We start from the raw sequence: 13750 nt of genomic DNA on the forward strand, positions 1-13750 counted from the left end.
ACCCCACCGCACCCCACACGTCTGCTGCCATCACTTGGTCCCCTCTCGACTCCCCGTGCCCCGCTCGGCGCAGCAACCCGTCCCTCGGCCGCCGGCAGGGAGCGCGGACGGGCGCGGAGGCGCAGAGCTCCGGCGGCCGCGCTCGCCGCCCTCCGGGGAATTGACTGTGGGCGCGGCAAGCCGCGGCCTTTATCGCTCGCCGGGCTCGGCGCTGGAAACTTTATCAGCCGGGCTCGCCGCGCGCCGCAGACGGGCGGGGGGCGGGGGCGCGGCGCCGGCCGTGACGAGGCGCTGGGGCGCTGAGCGCTCTGCTCTGCACGCATGGCGCCCGCACACGGAGTCTGACCTGATGCCGACGCAAGGGGGCTAATATGAACGCCCCTCTCGCCGGAATCTGGCCCTGGCTCCCTCTGCTCTTGACCTGGCTCGCCCCCGAGGTCAGCTCTTCATGGTGGTAAGTCCACACGCCCTGCGGGCACGGGGGGGATTATTGAGACGGGAGTGGGAACCACACTGGCCACACGGACCCCCCTGGCGGCGCTGCCCTGCGGCCACGGCGGTGGCCGAACCCGGCCGGAGCCCCGGCGGCCGTCCTCTCCTCTCGCCCCATCCTCAGCCCCTTGCTCTTCCCGACAGACCAGTCCAGCTGTGACAACTCCAGAAAAGCCACCTTCTCCCTCAAATGAGAGCTCGGATGTTGGTTTATTTGGATCCAGCTGAGCGACAGCAAAATCATGCAATTTCTTATCCCGTTGAGAGACGCGCTAGCCGGGTCTCTAGCACAGACGTGTGTGTGTGTGTGTGTGTGTGTGTGTGTGTGTGTGTGTGTGTGTGTGTGTGTGTGTGTGTGTGTGTGTGTGTGTGTGTGTGTGTGTGTGTGTGTGTGTGTGTAAATTCACCTTGAAAGCTACAATCGCCTCTCCTCTCTACCCCTCACCCCCCACCTTCAAAAAAAAAAAAAAAAAAAAACCGGCTCAAGATGAACCGATGGGCCAGCTGAGGCAGACAGGAGCTGTAGAGCCCGAAGCGGGTGATTTTGCATTATTTCCCGTCCTTCCACATTCCTAATACTTCACCCCAGTGGGGCGGAAAGACGTTCAGCTGCCTCCAGGTAGAGATTTTTGCCTTGATACGGCGCTGCACGCCCTGGGGGCTTTAAGATGTTGTCCTGTTCCGAACCGTCAGGCCAAAGAGTAACCTTGCTGCTGTCCCTTGTACGTTGATCTGCGAATTTTTTTTTTCCATTAATGAAGGAACGCTGAACAGGAACAGGTCTTAGCATCGTTCATAACTCCAAAAGGAGATTCCCTCCCCACCCAGAAACTCTTCCCCATCTTCCGCAGCCTTCTGATCTTGAAGAGATGGAGTTGAGAGCTCTGTAACTTCCTTGCACATAAAAGTTTCAGAACAGATCTTAAAATACCGATTCAGAAAGACCTGTTATCGTGGGCTCTACTTAAAAGGATCTGACAAAAGTAAGGAGTCTCAACCAAATGAAAGACTAGAGCAGGGACGACACTGGTGGTGCTTTTCAAAGGTGTAAGGCAACCCGTTGCTGGGAAGAGGGGATCCATTCCTTCCTAAACCCGCTTTGAACAGGAAGGCGTTTAGCCTTGACATTGCTGACATCGGATCAAAGATTGATTTATCAGACTGACCATTTTTTCAATAAAATGACTATTTCTGTTTTCATGGGTGTATAAACATTATTTATTGCTCAGGCTTTTTGTCACATTGTCTCTCAGCTGTCATGTAAATATATTTTTTGGAAGTCACAGCTGTAACGATTTTATGATCATATAAAATAATGAAAATACAAGAAAAAGACCTTCTCCCTGTTTGATCGCTTCAAAAGACACCTATGGCAGCTTGGGTTATATAAAGGGTACCTTTCTAAACATTTCACAACTAATAGAGAACATCTGGGTACAGATGATGATGTAATTTTTTGTTAAAGTTTTTTTTCAAAAGTACTTTGTGGAGCTATAACACTGTTTGAGTCTTCCAAACATTTAGTGTCCTTAATAACAATAGAAGGAATTTTTTTTTCCAAAGGTTTTCAGTAAAAGCCAAAAAGAGCTGGAAAATGGAGATATTTAAAGGATTCTTTGGTAAGGAAAGAACAGCATGTCTGGGAGGAGAGTGTAACATCAGATACCAGCAGGTGTTGATTAGACAGATACAGACCGTTTTTAAGGCACTTGAACATTAGGTCAAATAAAAGAGAACAAGGCACTTCGAAAGGCCAGCTTCCTCCAAAGCCAAGTCCAGACACATTGTGTCACTGAGATCAGAGCCTTCTTGGGAAAAGCCCTTGAAACATTCTCTCCAAAACACAGTGCCCTTCCCCCTCTCATTCCTTTTTCTGACGGCAGACCTTGTCTGGACCCCCCTGCCCAAAGCATCATTTGCTTGCGGAGGCTTTATAGCAAGAGACAGCCAGAGCCCCACTTTGGATTGGTTTCTGCAAGATCATTGCCTATCCCTGCCTGCCTGCTTCTGCACTGAACTAAAATTGAATAAGCCATGTTCTCTAACCCAGCAGAAGGATAAGGAATTCATATTTGAAAAGTGCTCTGGCCTCTTTAGTCTCATTTTGCACTCACCCTTGTGTTGGTTCCTCACAGGTACATGAGAGCTACAGGCGGCTCCTCCAGGGTGATGTGTGACAATGTGCCAGGCTTGGTGAGCCGCCAGCGGCAGCTGTGCCACCGACACCCGGATGTGATGCGTGCCATTGGCCTAGGGGTGGCCGAGTGGACGGCAGAGTGCCAGCATCAGTTCCGCCAGCACCGCTGGAACTGCAACACCCTAGACAGGGATCACAGCCTCTTTGGCAGGGTGCTGCTCCGAAGTAAGTGTCCTACCTTTGCCCAGCTCCGCAGGCTCTCCCATCACACATCTGTGTGCTTCTCACCTGCCCTTCAAACCTTCTGCTCATCTCTAATTGCATTTTATTCAACTGGAAACGTGTTCTGTTGGGTGGCACTCTTCCAGTCTTACAGATAAGGACTGGAGAATCAAGGAACTTGTCTGAAGTCTTAATAGGAGGCCAGTCCTAGAGCTGGATATAGTGACCTGGGCTCTTGTCTTTCAGCAATGTGCTCTGTCCCTCACTTAAACCTTGCTTGTCCCCCAAGGTTTAGACTCTGTCTTAGGAGGAGGGAGGAAGCAGCCACAGGGCCCTCTGGACTTTTTTTTTTTCCTCATCTTTCTGGGGCTTGAATCTTCCAGAAGGACTTGAGCAGAAGGTCAGGATGGAATGCTCTAATCTTTTATCAGCCGAAGATGATCATGATTATAAAAATACCGCGTAAGTTTTATTAAGAAGCAGAGATAAATCTCTGCTCATCACCTTTGACCTCCCATCTAGCTCCTCAGCCCTAGGTCACGCTGTGTCCAAATTAAACATGTGTCTCAATAGACTACAAATTCCATAAGGATAAGGACTGTGCTTCTTGCTCCTCACTTGGTGCCTTGTGTATTGCAGACACTACTCATTCATTACAGTGAATGAATGGATGAACTTGTAGTGAACGCCTACCACTTTCTGGATGCATTTTAGGCAGTAAGGATATCTATGGAGGGTTGGGGTGGGGACCATGAGTATATAGATTTCTTTTTAACTTAGAAGGAGTGTTCAACATTGTCTAATTATATACTAATAAACTTCTTAAAAGTTCTGAATATGTAAAGTAGCTTGCTGTTGTTATTGTTTGGTGCGGTTGAGTTGATTTCAACTCATAGCAACCCCATGTGTCAGAGTAGCACTGCCCCATAGGGTTTCCTAGGCTGTGTGTAATCTTTGGAAACCCTGGTGGCATAGTGGTTAAGTGCTACGGCTGCTAACCAAAAGGTCAGCAGTTCAAATCCACCAGGTGCTCCTTGGAAACCCTGCGGAGCAGTTCTCCTCTGTCCTATAGGGTCGCTATGAGTCGGAATTGCCTCGACGGCAATGGGTATGTAATCTTTATGGGAGCAGATCACCAGAGCCACTGAGCGGGCTCAGACTGACAACCTTTCAGTTAGCAGCTGAGTACTTAACCATTGCACCATCAGCTGGTGTAAAATCAGAGAAAATTACTTAAAAATCAAATCTTATTTTCAAAGAATACCCATCCACTGACCTGGCACTATTACCATTCTCTAAGAAATAACACCATCCATTTGCTAGTGGCAAATCTGACTGAAAACACAATAGTTTGTGTGCGAACCCCAGACACAGGAAACTTTACCCTTGTTTTTTGCCCGTTCCCCCCCATTCCAAGGAAAATCATTCAGGCTACGCACTTGGTAATGCTTAACAAAGGGTGTTTCTATCATGTAATCATCACAGCCCTAGGGTTTTATGAGGCCAAATGCATAACTGAACGTCTCTAAAATCCCCCAAGGGCGTAGTACTCTCACTGTTCGGGTATCCCTAAAGTTAATTTACTGCGATATTCTGCAATTTTGTTCTCTAGTTTAGAATGATATTCTTCTGCATTCCTTTTGGAGTTTCGATAGATATGACATCGCAAATTTCTGAGATGGTAAATTTCAGCTACATGGAATTTAAGACTTCACCTAGATTAGCTCACCAGTAAATCAATTAAAGTGCTGGACACTGTCAAAGAGAGTTTGCAAACATCTAGCATGAGTAATCTTTGAATATGTTATATGCAGACCCCTCCTTGGTATTTAAGATGCATAAGGAGTTTTCCTTTTCAAAGTGCTCACAACCGTTTTCCAATGATTAAAAAATCAAATGCACATATTTAGAAAGCATCCATCTCTAGATTCTGTCTATGAAAATCTATTACTGTCTCCATATTGGGAAACCTTTAGGTTACAAATCAAAGGAAGCAGTTTTGACCAGTGCTCCTAAAGATAGTGTATCTGGGAATTCATTCATAAAATTTTTTAGCTTAATCTTGGCATTGTTTGTTTCTTCAGAGCTGTAGAGTTGCTGAGAGGGAAGAGGTTAGAACATGAGAAAACAGAACTAGTTTGGCTTAGTCTCAGGCCCCAGGTAAATAAGAGATTTTAACTTGTACTTCCTTCACGTTTCTTTCAGATGAAGCTGTGTGCTTTGCCAAAGTACTCAAAACTTAAAACATGCATGCTACACAATTTCTTTCCGTTCTTTACAGAAGGCCAGATTCCATTCTGGACATTTCTGCAAACCCCGGCGACTGTCAGTGATGATTTTGTATTGGTTATGGGAGGGCTGAATTTGGCCTGAAGCAGCTTATCCTGGAAATAATCATGAAATTCCAATGAAGCTATCCAAAGAGTTTTACAATTAATTGCTTGGAGGGGAGTTCACATCTCAGACTTGTAAAGAACTCTCCTCTGGAAACCCAAATGTCCTTATTGATGAATTAAAAACAAAACAAAAAAAACCCCTCAAACCCGTTGTTGATTCTGACTCATAGTGACCCTATAGCAGAGAGTAGAACTGCCCCATAGGGGTTCCAGCTGGTGGATTGGAACTGCCTGCCTTTTGGTTAGCAGTCAAGTTCTTAACCACTGTGCCACCAGGGCTCCTGTAGGTAAATAGGCAAGACAGAGGGCAGCACCATTTATACAGAGAACATAAAAGTTACTAAAGTATTCGTGATCATAGAGAAAAAGAGAACATTTATCTCTTTTGCTTCAGAGACCCAGACTAAGAGAGAACAATTTTTAGGAACATTTGTAATTCACTCATTCAACAAACATTCACCAATCACAGGCAAAGAAACTTGATGACAGAACTAGTAAACCCAAAAGTATTCCTGTAATAATACACCTCCAGGATTCTAGAATAAACCTTAAAAATCAGAAAGGTGATTAGGTCACATCTTTGCAATTCTCAATAAAATAAGCCAGCACTTTAGAAGCGAGTTGGACAACCCATAACCTTCAAGAAAGCCTAGCTTATAATGTCTTGCTCTTCCAGCTAACAATCGTCTCCCACCCCTCAAAAAATACTCGAAAAGTAAGCATATGTACTTAATAAACATTGCTGGACGTGTCTCAATCCCCAAATTAGAGAAACTTCAGTAGTAGCGCACCAGGAAGTATAAATATCACCATTTAGATTTTAATTTTATTCCATTTTGTGATGGCTTTTTAAAGAATCAGTTTTTCTAAGAAGAGGCTCAAGATCAAAATTTGTTTTGCTACAAAGCCAACTCCGAAATGTGCTACTATTTCACACATAGCATTTTAGTGATTCATCTGAGACGCTTAACTCAAAACATCTTAAGGCCGTATCTACATGACACCAAAACATCGGGAGGTAAAATGAAAAGTTTAGTCAATGTGCTAAATTTTTAAAATAAATAATCATTGGCTGTTTAGTAAAGTTTTGTGAATAATAAATCAGTAGTATTTTTGCTTTGGAAATTATTTCTGAAATGTAGCAGATTCATATGATTTGTTTTGTTTTGTTTTGTTTCAGCCAACAAGTTAATGTAATTGTTCGCAAATTACACCAGGATGAATTCTGCTCCCAAATAATTTACTTTTCTACTGTTTTCAGAATACTGTCTGGTCACTGTCTCCCACTCCTTTCTGCTAACAGACCGCCCACCTCGTGAAACCTCTCTTCTTTCTCCTTAAAAAAATAAGACGAGTACTAAATACATTAAACATTTGGGAATTTTTCCTCTATTTGATTTCTCTAAACATGGGCACTGGACTGCTAATCAAAAACCAAGCTATAGTGGGTAAACAGGATAACTGGAGACAAGGCTAGTCTCCTAGCCTATAAAATGGGTATAATAAAAAGCTTTATTTATCTGAAAGCCACTACCTGAGACTAAGCCACATTAGCATCTAACCCCTAGTCACCTTATTTTAGAAAACATCTCAACTCCACTTAGACAATTTGTGACCCTTGTAATAGGAGCAGGGGCCCTTTAAAATAGCTCACATGATCATCACATTTCTCTCTGGAGAGTGTTACCTGCTACCTATGGCAAATATTCGTATAATTGACTTTACCTAACTACAGGGTATGATTGATTCCTTTTTTGATGGTTGGAGGTTTTGGGGAGGTATTTTTTGAAGGCTGAGGTAAGTGCCATTTAATATGGTGTAGATGCGTTTTCCCTATTTTTAATAATGAGACTAGCAGAACAAATATTGCAAGGGACGTATAATAAATTTTAACACTGAGTGACAAACGGAAACAAGCAGGGCTTCGATGCGAAAAGGTGGTTTGTTCTCCCAGCTGTGTGGTTCAAAAGTCACACTTGTCTTGACATACTGAATCGCCGAATGGCTCTCTGTTTTCTGCCTTGCGTTGGCATTAGCTTGTTCAGCTTCTATTTTGATTGTTAATATATTTGCTGCAGCAACCATTAATAAAAACGCATGCTAATAACAATGAAATACAACCCCACTTGAAAAACGAGGTGCACACGGACCCTAAAGAGCCTTATATCTGTCACTATACCACAACGCCGTATTATGAGTTACTACAGATTATTAAAATAATTTAATGTAGTTATTGCACTGAAATATGTACCTTTCAGCCTGTAAGTGAAAGTAGCCTGCACTCTAATAAAGAACAATTCTAAGAAAGCACCCCAAAGGGTTCTTGCCCAAGTCTAATTATAGGCGGTAAATTTGTTTCCTTCCAGAAAAACCAAAGAAAAGCTTTTCACTGTCTTTTGCCCAATACCAGTGATTAGTGCAGGTGTTCCAAAAGAAAGTAAATTCACCTTAATAATTAGACATAGTATGTAACTCAAGGATATTGCATATTGCCTTCAACAATCTCTCAATTACTTGTGAACGTTGATGCCAAGCCAAAGCTCTCCAGCACTTACGCGGGGAGTAGGGCGTCGAGCGGGGTGGTTACTACCTGGATTCTCTCCCCACCTCAGCCCCTAGATTTCTCTGAATTCAGTATTTGAATTTCAATAATTCAAATGTAGATAAGGGTCCTCAGTAATGCCTGGAGGTTTGGAAGGGTTTTTCCAAGGGAAGATGTAGCATCATGAATACCCAAATATGTTATGGAATTGTAGATTGCCATGTGATGGGGTGGTGGAAACGGTTAATGCGCACAGCTGCAATCCTAGAGGTTGGAGGTTCAAGCAGCCAGAGGTGCTTTGGGAGAAAGTCTTGGTGATCTACTTCCAAAAAATCAGCCGTTGGAAACCCTGTGGAGCGCAGTTCCATGTGGGGTCACCATGAGTTAGAAGCAATTCAACAGCAACTGGTTTTTTTAAATCTTATTTTACAGATGAAGCAATAAGACCTAGAGATGTGATGACCCTCCCTTCTAGGACATTTAGGGATGGCATTAAAGCAAGGAGGCACACAGATAAAACTAATGGTTAGCCAGGAGCTGGATAAGACAGTCTTTTCCTCCTTCTTCTCTCTTTTTTTTTTTTGTATTCTTTATGTACTTCAAGAATAGCTGTCATTCAGATATCTAAACAGACAAAAACCTATCAATTAGTTGCTGATGGTTCACATTAGAGAGTCTTGGCTCTAGAAAAATTCTTCAAGAGTGCCAGCATCCATTCGTCTAGTGGCGAAGCATGCCAGAGGCAGATCAAGAATTAAGCGGCCATCTTGTGAAAGTTACTGAGAACTAGCGATACCGGACCACTTTTAAGAAAAGTGTTTTTGTTTCAGGTAGTCGGGAATCTGCCTTTGTTTACGCCATCTCCTCAGCTGGAGTTGTATTTGCCATCACCAGGGCCTGTAGCCAAGGAGAGTTAAAATCCTGTTCCTGTGATCCAAAGAAGAAGGGAACTGCCAAGGACAGCAAGGGCACTTTCGATTGGGGTGGCTGCAGTGATAACATTGACTATGGGATCAAATTTGCCCGTGCATTTGTGGATGCCAAGGAAAGGAAAGGAAAGGATGCCAGAGCCCTGATGAATCTTCACAACAACAGAGCCGGGAGGAAGGTATGGAACCGCAACTGGTACTCATTGTAGACTGCATGGCCTTATCATAAATGTCTCAAGTAAAGCTTTTCTTAAACTTTTCTAGAGTTGATAAGACGCTGTATAGTCACAACTTTCCACTGTCCCCCAGCCTAGAGTTGTTTGTTCTAAAGAATACCACTGACTGGGTTGAAACATCCCCACCCGCACTCCACCTTCCTTCCCACAACTGAGCTGATGGTGTCCACCCATTGCTTTTGGCATTGTGTATAGTCAAGTGTTTTATGGTCACTCTGGATACTGTATCATCCAGACAGAAAATATAATCGGTGGGTAGGATATGCTTCCTCCCACATAGCAATGGGGCCTGGAATGCTTGTTTCTAAGTAATACCAGGACACAGAGTATCTTCTCGCAGACTCTTTGTGGAAGCAATCCACCAGGCATGGCAGGTTGGCTTTTTCTAGATCCAGGATGCTCTTTCTTAGACCCAGGTCTCCCTCTTCAAAACACCAGTTTGTGGTTTCCAGTGCTGGGTAAACGGACCAGGAAAAGACAAGGTCCCAAAGGGATACTCTGGCCAATTACGCTCTAGTCCCGACTAACCTCCTGGCTGTGGGTATATGCTCAGTATTCATCTCCAGCCCCCGTTTGTTACATGAGAAGACTGTGGTCCTCAGAGTGCTCAAGGTCTTACGATGAGTCAATAGGAAAGTCAAGACTAGATCTCAGGTTTCAACTCCTAGTCCAGGGTGCTTTGGCCTAGGGTAAAACCATTTCAGTGCCAACATTCAGATGCATTGATTAGCCATATCTACTTGCACGATGGCAAGGCCAGAATAACTGGAGAATCTGAGTGCTGCACTTTACGCCTGTGTGTAGAAAGCCAAGACTGGCTGACTGATCAAATATTTGGTCAGAACCATTCTAGAATAATGTAATTGCCAGTGGGAAGAGATAACCATAATTCATCTTTTATCACTAGAGCATAAAAATTTGCTTTATATTCATATATATAAAGAAAGATCTGCGTAAAATTGAAAGGTCCCTAGCCGAGGAGTTTAATAGAAAAAAATGCAGATCTGTTTGGATAACCACCCTCTTAATAGACTCATAGAGAGAACAAATCTCACTTAAAGGAAACTGGAAGGAAAGAACTGTTGCTTAGCACATGAGCTAAGATGAGTGTGACCTGAACTGTTTACAAATAGTACCTTTCTTGAACTTTAAAAATCAACATTCCTTATTTTCATGAATTTGTGGACATAGAGTGACTACTGCCAAGAATATAGACTATGGTTGTGCAATCCTATAACTATTGGTAATTACTATTTGTGCAATGGGTTAGATAAAAAAAATTTCACGTTGACCTTTGTCTTGACATTGATATGGCATGTATAAGTTATAAAGTGTGGTGTCTTTGATAGGAGTGTGCTGCTTGATGATTAGATCTCTTAGACTATTTGAAAAGATGAAGGCATACGGTCATACATATGTCTCAGAGAGAATGTGGACTTATCAAAATAAATGTTAATTTTGCTTAATAGGTCAATAGATGTTGAATGTTTCAACTCTCTTCAAGACAATAGATCTTGGCTCTTATATGTTAGGCCCTGAATAAACATGGACTTTTAATGTAAATCACATGATTCCTCGCTCTGTAGAGGTGAACAGCTGTCAGGCCTCAGATATTCTCCTGCCTACTCTGTAGAACTTAGGAGGCTACTTTTGATTGGAATAAAAGTGCACACACTGACTTTTTAAAATGTGGCTTTAATTAATGGTGGGTGGGCAGACTTCTTCAAGGAGATGCATGATGTCAGTGAATATGAACTTTAATGAGAGTAAATGTATTGAGATAAACATGCGTCTCTAATTCTCTTCTTGCGGTCATTAGACCCCCAGTCTCTACTCCCCCTTCATACCAGCAGAAGGTCTGTGGAATCAAAATGAGAACAGGCTGGGCTTGTGTTTAAAGGCAGACCTCCTGAGCTAAGCTTCTAACAGGCCTGGTTCTAGAAAACCCCAGCCTCCCTGGGCAGACAGTGGCATCAGTTCATTTTTATTTTCTTCTTTGTGCTTTTCTGTATTTTCCAAAGTGTCTGATATGAACATCTTCTACTTTTTAAACTAGGGGGAGAAAGACCAATACATCTTATTAAAAAAGAAATCATCTATTCCGAGATCATTCTCTTTGGCCCATGCTACAAGTAAGCATTCAACACTGCCATTCACAACAGGCCTAATTTTTCCCCAGTTTATTTAAGTAGTTTAATTCATTTGTTATATCAGCTGGTTAGAGCACCCTCATGTGTCCCTATGCTGTAATGTCATTTTTACGTCCTAGAAAGTATATATTTTATTTTAATATATGCTGATTTACAATGGTATTTTTTTTCCTTCCTGTTGACTTGAAGACTCATCCTGGATTGAATCTAGTCTTCCACCTCCAAATGGGATGACTATTAAGTCCTAGAAAGATAAGCCCACCCAGTTTAAAATGAACATTATAGCAAGGGGAAGGCACCACAGCTTCTCTCAGCAGCACTTCTTAGGTCTAAAGGTTTCATTCTATGAAACCTCCTGAAATGTATTTAAAATTAGATTTAAAATATATTTTAGGAGTTTCAATCCGGAGGACATAGGATTGAAATCAGACCCACTTTAGCTGTAACCATACAGTAGTAGAGGCTTAGTTCACTGAATTGCAGTTTTTCTCGCGTGTAAGCGAGCATCGCGGAGTGCTGTGGCCAACAACACAGAACCCCGCTTGTAGGTGTCAGTAAAAATGAGTTCCTTTCTCCTTTAGTGAAGTGACGTTTACTTGTCATGTAGGTAACAGAGGTAGGCACAGATCTGATCTGAACTACTGCGTAGGATTCAGTCTGATCCTTTGTGTACCCAGAGACTCATCTTCTATACGATTGAACGTGCTAGTAATTAACAGGCGTTGAGTGTTTTCTAATTTACAAAATTTCATCTTCCAAAAACCACTACAGGAATTAAAAATAGTATGAAAATGCCTACTTTTCAGATGAGAAAACAGCCTCAGAGGGATGACGTGACTAATCCAGGGTCACACAGTCAGTGCTGGGCTTGGGGAGTCAAACCTAGTTGTGTTTGCCCTTAGGCACTTGTCAATGTTTCCATGTTGTCTGTGCTGGGAATTCTAGGAAAAAGAAAATTATTTCTGTATCTTAAAAAAAAAAACAAAAACTGCTCGTGGGAGGTTGTTTAACTGATGATTTTTCCCTTTTTGTGTGTATCTTTATTTCCCAACTTCTGTATAATGAAAAGTGTATTATTTTTGTAACAACTGGAAAAAAAAGTTACATTATGTTTTAAACACCAAAAACAGAACTGTTAGTCATTATGAGCACGCCCAAAGCAATTGAGCCTTAGCTGGCGGATTCACCGTTTCAACTAACAGCACTGTAAGTCTGTTATTGGGCTAAACTTGGTTCAAAAGATAATTTACTAAGGAATTGCTTTGGGAAAGGCATCATTTTTGGACCTAAGGCAGAAGTGGAACAGAATAAGACAAAGAAGCCCCTGAAAAGAAACTACATTTTACTTGGGGAGTCAAGTGGAGTGTAATAGCAAGGCAAGCTATGCTAAGTGGGATACTAGAGAAATAGGCCAAAGGGCCAGTTAGCTGAGGACAGGAAGGTTGTGTACTAAAAGAACTAGTGTTGGAACTGGAGATTGCCCTTGGCTGAGATAGGAAAAGTGCTTTCTAGGATAAGGAGACTGCATGACAAAGAAAGTCGCCAGAAGTACATCATAAAGCTGAAGCGTTTTGAGGGCTCTAGGGTAGAACTCGGGACTGAGAGTTAATGGGAGCTGAGGCTGGAAATTGAGTGGAGGCCAGAGCTGGAGATCCTCGAATGCTGTGCTGAGATATGTGGATGTTACTGAGAAGGCTACAGGAAGGCATTGAACAACACAGGGAAAATGGAATATTTAAGTTCAGTATTTATGCATATGCTAATTTCTTTGGAATCTGTTTTGAATGATAGATTTCATCAAAGTTCAGATGTTCTGTAATACACTTTGTTAATGATCTGAATAGATTTTCTAGGAAAATTATGAAAAATTTCTATCTCCCTGAATTTTGTTTCCAGTTTTAAATTTATGCAGAGTGACTAATAAACCTCCTGATGGTTACTAATAATGTAAAATTAGCATATGGCAAGTGTGTTGTTCTTTATATTATTAACCTGATAGTTTAATTTCTTATTGGCTTCTTTACTCATTAGGAGTTCTGAGCTATCAATGCCATGAGGCTGGGGCTCAGAAAGCTGGCTCTAATCCTTGAGAACGACCTTGGGAAGGTTACCCAGCTGGGTTATTGTTGTTGTTAGGTGCTGTAGCGTCGATTCTAACCCACAGTGAGCATATATGACAGCGTAGAGGTGCCCCGTGGGGTTTCGGAGCAGATCACCAGATCTTTTCCCTTGTGGAACTGCTGGGTGGGTTTGAACTGCCAACCTTACAGTCAGCAGTTGAGTACTTAACCATTGCACCACCAGGGCTTCTTACCCAGCTAGGGCTGCCATATAAAATATAGAAATCTCGGCTTAATTTAAATTTCCGATAAATTCAAACTTAAGCCTCCTGTATTTTTATTTGCTGAATCTGGCAGCCGTCTTAGATCTCAGTCTTCTCATATGTAAAGTGTGGATAATCCCAGTACCTACCTCTTAGACTGGCTTGAACCCTGGTTGGGAAAAGTTAGGAGCACAAAGGGATTCAGAGTTTCTCGTTCATGTGTTGCCCAAAAGAGCACCTCCCTAGACCAGTGCGCGGTGCTGTCAAGCACCAGGGCCCACACGTGAGCATGGCCCCTGGGTGCTGGGATAAAGGAGACTCTC

At 42.7% G+C, this 13750-nt stretch overlaps 1 protein-coding gene across 1 annotated transcript in view; it reads left to right on the top strand.

Moving 5' to 3' along the window:
• Positions 1-335: 335 nt before the first annotated feature.
• WNT2 (Wnt family member 2) overlaps positions 336-13750 on the top strand; it is a 55264-nt gene continuing 41849 nt past the window's right edge. Inside the window, exons 1-3 of the mRNA XM_049894290.1 lie at positions 336-454; positions 2628-2854; positions 8620-8897. Coding sequence (XP_049750247.1) covers positions 372-454; positions 2628-2854; positions 8620-8897 — 588 coding nt within the window. The 5' untranslated portion in view covers positions 336-371. The remainder of the gene's footprint in view (positions 455-2627; positions 2855-8619; positions 8898-13750) is intronic.

This window comes from Elephas maximus, chromosome 8, assembly GCF_024166365.1.
Source record: "Elephas maximus indicus isolate mEleMax1 chromosome 8, mEleMax1 primary haplotype, whole genome shotgun sequence".
NCBI lineage: Eukaryota > Metazoa > Chordata > Mammalia > Proboscidea > Elephantidae > Elephas > Elephas maximus.